Genomic DNA, 12,832 nt, shown 5'->3' on the forward strand with positions numbered 1-12,832 from the left:
AGTTGAGAACAAGTTCTCATTTGCATCTGCGACCTGGCCAAGATAAAGCATAGCAGTGTGAACAGACAACACAGAGTTACACATGGAGTAAACAATAAACAAGTCAATAACACAGTAGAAAAAAAGAGAGAGTCTATATACATTGTGTGCAAAAGGCATGAGGAGGTAGGTGAATAATTACAATTTTGCAGATTAACACTGGAGTGATAAATGATTAGATGGTCATGTACAGGTAGAGATATTGGTGTGCAAAAGAGCAGAAAGGTAAATAAATATAAACAGTATGGGGATAAGGTAGGTAAAATTGGGTGGGCTATTTACCGATAGACTATGTACAGCTGCAGCGATCGGTTAGCTGCTCAGATAGCAGATGTTTGAAGATGTGTGCCAAGCTTGTAGCGTCATACCAACGAAGACTCAAGGCTGTAATCGCTGCCAAAGGTTCTTCAACAAAGTACTGAGTGAAGGGTCTGAATACTTATGTATGTGATATTTCAGTTTATTTTTTAAATGTGCAAAAATGGCTAAAAAAAAAACGTTTTTTTGCTTTGTCATTATGGGGTATTATCAAAACAAAACAAATCAAATCAATGTGTATTTGTCACATGTGCCGAATACAACAGGTGTAGTAGACCTTACAGTGAAATGCTTACTTACAAGCCGTTAATTAACAATGCAGTTTTAAGAAAATACAAACAAAAGTAAGAGATAAGAACAGCAAATAATTAAAGAACAGCAGTAAATAATAATAGCGGGGCTATATACAGAGGATACCAGTACAGAGGCAAAGTGCGGGGGCATCAGTATCAAGGTAATTGAAGTAATATGTACATGTAGGTAGTGTTATTAAAGCGACTATGCATAATAACAGAGAGTAGCAGCAGTGTAGAGGGGGGGGGGGCAATGCAAATAGTCTGGTTAGCCATTTGATTAGCTGTTCAGGAGTCTTATGGCTTGAGAGTAGAAGCTGTTTAGAGGCCTCTTGGACCGAGACTTGGCGCTCCGGTACTGCTTTCCGTGCGGTAGCAGAGAGAACAGTCTATGACTAGGGCGGCTGGAGTCTTTGACAATTTTTAGGGCCTTCCTCTGACACCACCTGGTATAGATGTACTAGATGTGATGTACTGGGCCGTATGCACTACCCTCTGTAGTGCCTTGCGGTCGGAGGCCAAGCAGTTGCCATACCAGGCAGTGATGGAACCCGTCAGGATGCGCTTGATGGTGCAGCTGTAAAACCTTTTGAGGATCTGAGGACCCATGCCAAATCTTTTCAGTCTCCTGAGGGGGAATAGGTTTTGTCATGCCCTCTTCATGACTGTCTTGGTGTGCTTGGACCATGTTAGGTTGTTGGTGATGTGGACGCTAAGGAACTTGAATCTGTCAACCTGCTCCACTACAGCCCTGTCAATGAGAATTGGGGCGTGCTCGATCCTCCTTTTCCTGTAGACCACAATCATCTCCGTTGTCTTGATCATGTTGAGGGAGAGGTTGTTGTTCTTGCACCACACGGTCAGGTGTCTGACCTCCCTATAGGCTGTCTCATCGTTGTCGGTGATCAGGCCTATCACTGTTGTATCATTGGCAATCTTAATGATGGCGTTGGAGTCGTGCCTGGCTGTGCAGTCACGAGTGAACAGGGAGTACAGGAGGGGACTGAGCACGCACCCCTGAGGGGCCCCCATGTTGAGGATTAGTTTGGCAGATGTGTTGTTACCTACCCTTCCCACCTGGGGGGCGGCCCATCAGGAAGTCGAGGATCCAGTTTCAGAGGGAGGTGTTTAGTCTCCGGGTCCTTAGCTTTGTGATGAGCTTTGAGGGCACTATGGTGTTGAACGTGAGCTGTCGTCAATGAATAGCATTCTCACATAGGTGTTCCTTTTGTGCAGGTGTGAAAGGGCAGTGTGGATTGTAGTAGAGATTGCATCATCTGTGGATCTTTTGGTGCGGTATGCAAATTGGAGTGGGTCTAGGGTTTCTGGGATAATGTTGTTGATGTGAGCCATGACCAGCCTTTCAAAGCATTTCATGGCTACAGACTAGAGGTTGACCGATTAATCGTAATGGCCGAATAATTAGGGTAGATTTCAAGTTTTCATAACAATCGGTAATTGGCATTTTTGGACACCGATCATGGCCGATTGCATTGCACTCCACGAGGAGACTGCGTGGCAGGCTGACTACCTGTTATGCGAGTGCAGCAAGGAGCCAAGGTAAGGTGCTAGCTGGCATTAAACGTATCATATAAAAGCAATCAATCTTAACATAATCACTAGTTAACTACACATGGTTGATGATATTACTAGTTTATCTAGCTTGTCCTGCGTTGCATAAAATCGATGCGGTGCCTGTTAATTTATCATTGAATCATAGCCTACTTCGCCAAATGGTTATTTAACAAGCGCATTCGCAAAAAAAGCAATAAATAAATACATTTTTAAACCTGCATATTTAGTTAATATTGCCTGCGAACATGAATTTCTTTTAATTTACTCAGGAAATTGTGCCACTTCTCTTGCATTCTGTGCAACAGAGTCAGGCTATATGCAGCAGTTTGGGCCGCCTGGCTCGTTGCGAACTGTGTGAAGACCAACTTCGCCATACGGTGGATGACTTAACAAAAGCGCATTTGTGAAAATAGCACAAACGTTGCACAAATGTACCTAAACATAAACATCAATGGCTTTTGTAAAATCAATACACAGAGGTATATTTTTTTTAACCTGCATATTTAGTTAAAAGAAATTCAGGTTAGCAGGCAATATTAAGTAGTTGTTCCCCTAACGATGTGTCGAGGGTGACTGTTGTATTCCTGTTATATTCGATGTATTCCTGTTTCGAGCCCAGGTAGGGGCGAGGAGAGGGACGTAAGCTATAATACTGTTACACTGGAAATACTAAAGTGTCTATAAGAACTATAAAATATAGAATCTATAAGAACATCCAATAGTCAAAGGTATATGAAATACAAAATGGTATAGAGAGAAATATTCTTAGAATAACTACCTAAAACTTCTTACCTGGGAATATTGAAGACTCATGTTAAAAGGAACCACCAGCTTTCATATGTTCTCATGTTCTGAGCAAGAACTTAAACGTTAGCTTTTTTACATGGCACATATTGCACTTTTACTTTCTTCTCCAACACTTTGTTTTTGCATTATTTAAACCAAATTTAACATGTTTCATTATTAATTTGAGGCTAAATTTATTTTATTGATGTAATATATTAAGTTAAAATAAATGTGTTCATTCAGTATTGTTGTAATTGTCATTATTACAAGTATTATTTATTATTTTTTTACCTTTATTTAACTAGGCATGTCAGTTAAGAACAAATTATTATTTTCAATGATGGCCTAGGAACAGTGGGTTAACTGCCTGTTCAGGGGCAGAACGACAGATTTGAACTTGCAACCTTCCGGTTACTAGTCCAACGCTCTAACCACGAGGCTACCCTGCCGCCCCAAATAAATAAATACATTTTTAAAAAATCGTCTGATTAATCTGTATCAGCTTTTTTGGGGTCCTCCAATAATCGGTATCGGTATCGGCATTGAAAAATCATAATCAGTCGACCTCTACTACAGACGTGAGTACCACGGGTCGGTAGTCATTTAAGCAGGTTACTTCAGTGTTCTTGAGCATAGGGACTATGGTTGTCTGCTTGACACATGTTGGTATTACAGACTCAGACAGGGAGAGGTTGAAAATATCAGTGAAGACACTTGCCAGTTGGTCAGCGAATGCTTGGAGTACACGTTCTGGTAATCCGTCTGGCCCTGCAGCCTTGTGAATGTTGACCAGTTTAAAGGGCTTACTCACATCGGCTGCAGACAGTGTGATCACAGTCGTCCGGAACAGCTGATGCTCTCATGCATGTTTCAGTGTTACTTGCCTCGAAGCGAGCATAGAAGTTATGTAGATCGTCTGGTAGGCTTGTGTCACTGGGCAGCTCTCTGCTGTGCTTCCCTTTGTAGTCTGTAATAGTTTGCAAGCCCTGCCACATCTGATGAGCGTCGGAGCCGTTGTAGTGCGATTCGATCTTAGTCCTGTATTGACACTTTGTCACGTTCTAACCTTTATTTCCTTTGTTTTGTCATTATTTAGTATGGACAGGGCGTGAGTTGGGGTGGGCAGTCTGTTTGTTTTTCTATGATTTGGGTATTTCTATGTTTCGGCCTAGTATAGTTCTCAATCAGAGGCAGGTGTCATTAGTTGTCTCTTATTGAGAATCATACTTCGGTAGCCTGGGCTTCACTGTGTGTTTTGTGGGTGATTGTTCCTGCCTCTGTGTTTGCACCAGATAGGGCTGTTTTGGTTTTTTCACATTTCTTGTTTTGTTAGTTTATTCATGTATAGTGTCTTTATAAATTAAACATGAATAACCACCACGCTCCTTCAAGTAAAGAAAACCGTTACACACTTTGCTTGTTTGATGGTTCGTCTTAGGGCATAGCAGAATTTATTATAACCTTGAAAGCGGCAGCTCTACCCTTTAGCTCAGTGCGGATATTGGCTGTAATCCATGGCTTCTGGTTGGGGTATGTACAGTGGGGAGAACAAGTGTTTGATACACTACCGATTTTCCTACTTACAACGCATGTAGAGGTCTGTAATTTTTATCATAGGTACACTTCAATTGTGAGAAACGGAATTTTGCACACACTGCCGCAGGGATTTTGGCCCACTCCTCCATACAGACCTTCTCCAGATTTCGGGGCTGTCACTGGGCAATACGGACTTTCAGCTCCCACCAAAGATTTTCTATTGGGTTCAGGTCTGGAGACTGGCTAGGCCACTCCAGGACCTTGAGATGCTTCTTACGGAACCACTCCTTAGTTGCCCTGGCTGTGTGTTTCTGGTTGTTGTCATGCTGGAAGACCCAGCCATGACCCATCTTCAATGCTCTTACTGAGGGAAGAAGGTTTTTGGCCAAGATCTCGCTATACATGGCCCCATCCATCCTCCCCTCAATACGGTGCAGTTGTCCTGTCCCCTTTGCAGAAAAGCATCCCCAAAGAATGATGTTTCCACCTCCATGCTTCACGGTTAGGATGGTGTTCTTGGGGTTGTACTCATCCTTCTTCTTCCTCCAAACTCCACGGCGAGTGGAGTTTAGACGAAAAAGCTAAATTTTTGTCTCATCAGACCACATGACCTTCTCCCATTCCTCCTCTGGATTATCCAGATGGTCATTGGGCAAACTTCAGATGGGCCTGGACATGCGCTGGCTTGAGCAGGGGGACCTTGAGCAGGGGGAAATCCTGCGCTGCAGGATTTTAGTCAATGACGGCATAGTGTGTTACTAATGGTTTTCTTTGAGACTGTGGTCCCAGCTCTCTTCAGGTCATTGACCAGGTCCTGCCGTGTAGTTCTGGGCTGATCCCTCACCTTCCTCATGATTATTGATGCCCCACGAGGTGAGATCTTGCATGGAGCCCTAGACCGAGGGTGATTGACCGTCATCTTGAACCATTTTCTAATAATTGCGCCAACAGTTGTTGCGTTCTCACCAAGCTGCTTGCCTATTGTCCTGTAGCCCATCTCAGCCTTGTGCAGGTCTACAATTGTATCCCTGATGTCCTTACACAGCCCTCTGGTCTTGGCCATTGTGGAGAGGTTGGAGTCTGTTTGATTGAGTGTGTGGACAGGTGTCTTTTATACAGGTAACGAGTTCAAACAGGTGCAGTTGATACAGGTAATGAGTGGAGAACAGGAGGGGTTCTTAAAGAAAAACAATCAGGAGAGCCGGAATTCTTACTGGTTGGTAGGTGATCAAATACTTATGTCATGCAATAAAATGCTAATTAATTACTTAAAAATCATACAATGTGATTTTCTGGATTTTTTAGATTCCGTCTCTCACAGTTGAAGTGTACCTATTGTTACGAATCCCTTTTGGCCCGACAGTCTAGGGGGGATGGTAATGAGACCCGTAACATAACTCATGCAAATTATTATTGTGACAAAGTAAAAGTGTGAACGAAATAACCACGACAACAGAAATCTACCGTCAAACTCCAGGTTTATTAATAAACACACGGTAATGGGGGGAGCAGGAAAAGGGGCTGAGCTGGACCCAAGGAAAGAAACAATAAGTATTCAAAAACACCCCTAAGCTAGACTAGCCTACTTTAACAACAGCTAACTAACTAACCAAAAATACAGTGGGTGGTCCGCCCAGTTCTAACTAGTGTATTTAACAAAGTTCACCTACGGGTAGTGTATGCCCATGGGCGACTTGTCTTGGTTTCCCCCTTTTCCCACCAGCAACAAACAAACACCATAACCAAAAACAATACTCACAGGTGATGACAAAGTGCTATGAGGTGCTTAAACAAAAGAGAGGTTAAGACACAAAGCGAGAGTGAAACACAGAGACCTACAGACATGGCATTTACAGAGAGATTGAGCTCTAGAACAAACAAATGATGGGGTTTTTAAACCATGGAGAAGGAACTGTGATAGGTTAGGAAATAGGAGGAGGTGTGTCTTCTGATTGATGATTGATTGTTGACTGATTGGGGAGTGATGATTTTCACCTGTGAGGGGAGAAGGAGAGAAAAGAAACACGCACACAGGATACACACACACACACAGGATAACTGTATCCGTAACACTATGATACAAATTACAGACCTCTACATGCTTTGTAAGTAGGAAAACCTGCAAAATCGGCAGTGTATCAAATACTTGTTCTCCCCACTGTACGTACAGTCACTGTGGGAAGGACGTCATCAATGCACTTATTGATGAAGCCAGTGACTGATGTAGTGTACTCCTCAATGTCATCGGAAGAATCCCTGAACATATTCAAGTCTGTTCTAGCAAAACAGTCCTGTAGCTTAGCATCTGCTTCATCTGACCACTTTTTTATTGACCGAGTCACTGGTGCTTCCTGCTTAAATTTGAGCTTGTAAGCAGGAATCAGGAGGATAGAATTATGGTCCGATTTGCCAAATGGAGGGCGAGGGAGAGTTTTGTACTCTGTGTGTGGAGTAAAGGTGATTTTTTCCCCCCTCTGGTTGCACATTTAACATGCTGGTGGAAATTTGGTAAAACGGATTTTGGTTTCCCTGCATTAAAGTCCCCGGCCACTAGGAGCGCTGCCTCTGAATGAGCGTTTTCCTGTTTGCTTATGGTGGTATACAGCTCATTGAGTGCGGTTTTAGTGCCAGCATCGGTCTGTGGTGTTATGTAGACAGCTACGAAAAATACAGATGAAAACTCTCAAGCTTATCGAGATACTCTACCACAGGCAAGCAAAACCTTGAGACTTCCGTAGATATCGTGCACCAGCTGTTGTTTACATATATGCATAGGCCCCCGTCCAGTGTCTTACCAGAGGCTGTTGTTCTATCCTGCTGATAGAGTGTATAACCCGCCAGCTGTATGTTCTTAATGTCGTCTTTTGAACTTGCAGCCTTCCGGTTACTAGTCCAACACTCTAACCACAAGGCTACGCTGCCGCCCCAAATTACAGTTTTTAATACGTGCTTTCAGTTCGTCCCATTTTTTTCCTCCAGTGATTGAACATTAGCTAACAGGATGGAAGGCAAAGGCAGGTTAGCTACTCGTTGCCTGATCCTCACAAGGCACTCTGATCTTTTGCCACGAAATCTCCGTTTCCTTCTCTAGCGAATTCCGGGGATCTGGGCCTGGACAGGTGTCTGTAGTACCTCCGTCCCGTCTGACTCATTGAAGAAAAACACTTTGTCTAATCTGAGGTGAGTAATCGCAGAAGCTCTTTTCGGTCATAAGAGATGGTAGCAGCAACACTATGTACAAAACAAGTTACAAACAATGCGAAAAAAAACTAACAAAATAGCCTGGTTGGTTTAGAGCCGATAAGACGGCAGCCATCCCCTCTGGCGCCATCTTCATATTATGTGTAGATTGATGAGGAAAAAACAACTTAATCAATTTTAGAATAAGGCTGTAACCTAACAAAATGTGAAAAAAAGTCAAGGTGTCGGAATATTTTCTGAATGTACTATATGCTGCCCCCAGCCTCCCAGCAAACCCTCCCCTCTGTACCCACATGCCTACAGCGCACATTTGGGAAAACATGCAGACAAATCATGGCCTTCAAAGCAAATCTATTTCAAAGAGATGTGTGGGACTTTAGACAAGGGGTTTATTGATTGTCTGTTATAACTGTCACAGTAATATTCAGCAGCTCAGCAGTTAACAATGGAAAGAGCTCTTTATGATAATATATTTGGGGAAGAAAATAATGCTGTAAACAAGAAATCACAAGGAGGATAGATAGATTTCAGAATTCAAAGCATGAAATAGCCTATTCATATCTGGCTGCTAAAGGTTATACATACATTTATAGTACAGGTGTATCAGAAATGTGTATTTTATACCATGCATGACCAAGCATTTATTTAATGTTGACTGAATTCAGCCACTCGACTATACTCTCTGTTAATGCATCTGGACAACCTCAAAGCAAAGCTCATCACATATTGTCTTTGGCTGAAAAAAACCTCAGTCAGTAACATCAGACAGTCCATTGACTTTGAAGTCATACTGGGATGAGGGGATGGACAAAAGTTGCAATCAAACACTGTTACAGTACACACTGTACACTGAGAGTACAAAACATTAATATTGAGTTGTACCCGCCATTTTGCCCTCAGAACAGACTAAATTCGTCGGGGTATGGACTCTACAAGGTATCTTGCCCATTCACCCTCTGAATGGTGCACATACATGTACACAATCTCAATGTCTCAATTGTCTCGAAGCTTAAACATTTCACCTGGATTCACCTGGTCAGTCTATGTCATGGAAAGAGCATAATGTTTTGAAATCTGTGAATATTATTCAGGTCACATTTTTAACTAGTACATATACTGTATGTACAATAGGCTAAGAATAGGGTTGAAGTCCCTTCCTGTACTCCCTGTTCACTCATGACTGCACGGTCAGGCACGACTCCAACACCATTAAGTTTGCAGATGACACAACAGGGATCACCTGATCACCGACAACGATGAGACAGCCTATAGGGAGGAGGTCAGAGACCTAATCCTGTGGTGCAAGGACAACAACCTCTCCCTCAACGTGATCAAGACAACGGAGATGATTGTGGACTACAGGAAAAGGAGGACCGAGCACGCCCCCATTCTCATCGACAGGGCTATAGTGGAGCAAGTTGAGAGCTTCAAGTTCCTTGGTGTCCACATCACCAACAAACTAACATGGTCCAAGCACAACAAGACAGTTGTGAAGAGGGCATGACAAAACCTATTCCCCCTCAGGAGACTGAAAAGATTTGGTATGGGTCCTCAGATACTCAAAAGGTTTTACAGCTGCACCATCGAGAGCATCCTGATGGGTTGCATCACTGCCTGGTATGGCAACTGCTTGGCCTCCGATCGCAAGGCACTACAGAGGGTAGTGCGTATGGCCCAATACATCACTGGGGCCAAGCTTCCTGCCATCCAGGACCTCTATACCAGTCGGTGTCAGAGAAAGGCCCTAAAATTTGTCAAAGACTCTAGCCATCCTAGTCGTAGACTGTTCTCTCTGCTACCGCGCGGCAAGCGGTACTGGAGCGCCAAGTCTCGGTCCAAGAGGCTTCTAAACAGCTTCAACCCCCAAGCCATATGACGCAGAACATCTAAAAAAAAATGGCTACCCAGAATTTTTGCATCCCCCCCCCTCTACTCTACTCTCTGTTATTATCTATGCATACTCACGTTAATAACTCTACCTACATGTACATATTACCTCAATTACCTTGATACTGGTGCCCCCGCACATTGACTCTGTACCGGTACCCCCTGTACTGTATATAGCCTCGCTATTGTTATTTTACTGCTGCTCTTTAATTATTTGGTACTTTTATCTCTTACTTTTTTAGGTATTTTCTTTAAACTGCATTGTTGGCTAAGGACTTGTAAGTAAGCATTTCACTGCAAGGTCTACACCTGTTCTATTCGGCGCTTGTGACAAATACAATTTGATTTGATTGCAGTGCAAGAGCACAGGGACATTTGCCTAGGTGGTCTGTATTGTAGCAGCTGTAGCACGGTGGCTCAAGTGTGGAGTCAAAGTGAGCTCCCTGTAACTTTGTTTTTGTCTTCGTCAGCATGGGAATTTGGCTGTAATTACCTTTCAGTTTGAAGAGGTCATTTATTTTGTTCCAGTAAATACATAACCTGTCTATTATTCAGAGTAACTATTTCTAGTTCGACTGGGTGCAGCCCATGTGAATGCTTGAGTGGTTTATTAAGAACATGTTATTGGCTTAGGATATCTGCTGGATATTGGCTCAGAGAGCAGGGCAGTTATTGGAGAGAAAAACCCCAGTGAATTTCAAGTGATCCCCTTGTAGGCACTAATCAATAGGTTATTTCGGTCCCTCTTAGTGGGATCCACCATCTCCACAGTCCATTTTGGCCAAACCAAATGATTTGAGTGAAAAATGAGGCCATTGTATGCCACTATGTATGCTAATCATATTTATTAATGGCATTAGTAGTCTTTGACAACAGATGTATACTATAGGCCTATAGTCCATAGGGAAAACCATTTACTTTGTGTGCATATCAAAATTGCTTGCCTTCCAACAATTTATCTGTAGGCTCTTTTTATGTGATTACCAATGCTTTCTGCTGATTAAGGGAAACTAAGGACAGGTCTTTGTTGAAAAATAATGGTCTCTCTTTTGAAAATGATGCACAGCTATTAGCCTAACACAAAAGAAAATGTCTATTAATCTTGGGAGCTATTTTGATTGTGTGCCATTAATGCTGTCTGTCTGTCTGTCTGTCTGTCTGTCTGTCTGTCTGTCTGTCTGTCTGTCTGTCTGTCTCTACAGCCATATCTATGTCATTCCTGGGTTTACCTGGACACTCTCTCTTGGAATCCTGCTGGCTCAGATGGTCATTCAGCCAATCACGTCGCTACTGACCCTCCTGAAAGGCATCATGCTGATCATCACAGTAAGCGTGTTCCGTTTCAATAAGTCATCCTGGGATTCCGATCTACTGCACAATGTTGCTAATTATGTATATCATAGTTTGCATTCAAAGAGAAACTGGATGTATTTCATTACAGGCATTTTTTAAATCATAGGCTCAATTTCCCAAGATGGCAATGTTGAACGAGACTGTATATGTTACAGTGTTTTATAGTGTAAAGGGGGTTTTGGATTCTGCTCAGTTTGGCCTTCCCATGTTTACGGCTATACCTTAATTATTCTCATGAGGTGACTGCTTCATTAGATTACATAAAGAGTCATAAAGATGAATAGAAGTTCATCCACAGAGATAAAGGCAGGGAGATGGCACAGCAGTCATAATGGGATGTAATGATTAAATAATAATGGTTTCTGACATGTGATTTATTAGGCCAAAGAAACTCACAATGTGAGCACACCTCTTTGTTTCAACCCCCGAGGTAAGAAAGGAATGAAATGCACATTATTTATCTTAATGAAAATACCAGAGCCTGTGAGTGAAGTCTCGTACCCCCAGTAGTTGAATGCAAATACAGAAATGCAATAAGAACTCATATTAAAGTGCCACCTCTGAGAGATTGTGATGGATATTGTTGCAGAAGATTAGATGATTATATTACCTCCACAGGACCTTTGTTTGATATTAGCAAACTTAATATAATACCTGGAATATTTGATATCAATTAACAGTCACAGTCCTTGATCCTTCTCAGATTTACCCGAGCGGTTAATTTATGGTTTCACTCTCTGCCGGTGCCAGTCGCTGTCTAGTTGATTCTAGAAACATCATCTACTGTAGTGTGAATATATCAATAACACTGTGTTGATACTATGAATAACCACGCTCAGTCATTCATCAAACAGGGTAGTTGTCCTCTTGCCAGCTGACACCTAGGTATTTGACATTAGTTTTCATCCACGTCTCATCAGTGGACAAATCGGCCTCATCACTCACCTTCATTGATGTATTATCCTTGTCCGTGGCGTCTGGGCTTATCTGTAATTTGAACGCTTATCATTTGTGTGTGCCAGCTTTATGGGCTGCAGTAGGAGTCGCCCCAGTCTCCAGTTTGGTCACACTGTGAATCGCAGCACATCTAAGCAGCAGCTGGATCCATCCAGAGGCAAGCAGGCAGGCAACCCTCTTTCAGGGCCAGGCCCCACACTACATCAGCTAGGACCAAACCCCAACACATACTGGGGGACATATCTGATCTGACACTGTTGAATAAGGCACTACTGAAATGTGTTCCACACCTAAATGTACAACATAATTCAAATGTAATGGGAGGGCTTTTATTTGATTTCCTTGCCAGTAATCGAATCAAACAGTCAATGACCACACATGAACTTTAGTGATAATAGTTGTTTTTTGTTCACAATCCCTCTCTCTCTGGTTCCTGTTCCTTGGGTAACACATAATTCACAGATACTCCTAGATCCTCTCCTATTGGGTCCTTCATCTCTGTTTCCAGTTCTGTAAGGCTGTAAGGGTCAGGAGTAATGTTAAACAGTCTGAGGAAGATGTGTGTCTGGCTGCCAAGCCTGCAATTGAATATGCAAATGAGTTAGATGGCTGCCTGGAACTCATTAAGAGGAGACAGGGACAGGAAGTGTGTTCGCTGCTGGCCTGCTAATTGCCACCAGTCAAGGATTTACTGTTAAGGTTGGCTTGGCCGCCTTTAACTTCTACTGAAATGAATAATCTGATATATAGATCCATTAAAAATGCATATGGTTTCTTACTTGGATTTGGCTTCTGTTTAAATATATTAATAATGCATAGAAAAAGTAAGACAATGGTCTGGCGTGCTAGTTAAAAAACCTATGCGTTCATAATTCAACAATTCTGCC

At 42.5% G+C, this 12,832-nt stretch overlaps 1 protein-coding gene across 1 annotated transcript in view; it reads left to right on the forward strand.

Annotated features, from left to right (window-relative positions):
- Window positions 1–12,832, forward strand: part of si:ch211-51h4.2 (uncharacterized) — a 99,759-nt gene that overhangs the window by 25,183 nt on the left and 61,744 nt on the right. Inside the window, exon 8 of the mRNA XM_064935439.1 lies at window positions 10,838–10,961. Within this exon, the coding sequence (XP_064791511.1) occupies window positions 10,838–10,961 (124 nt within the window). The remainder of the gene's footprint in view (window positions 1–10,837; window positions 10,962–12,832) is intronic.

The sequence above is a fragment of the Oncorhynchus masou genome, chromosome 24, assembly GCF_036934945.1.
Source record: "Oncorhynchus masou masou isolate Uvic2021 chromosome 24, UVic_Omas_1.1, whole genome shotgun sequence".
NCBI lineage: Eukaryota > Metazoa > Chordata > Actinopteri > Salmoniformes > Salmonidae > Oncorhynchus > Oncorhynchus masou.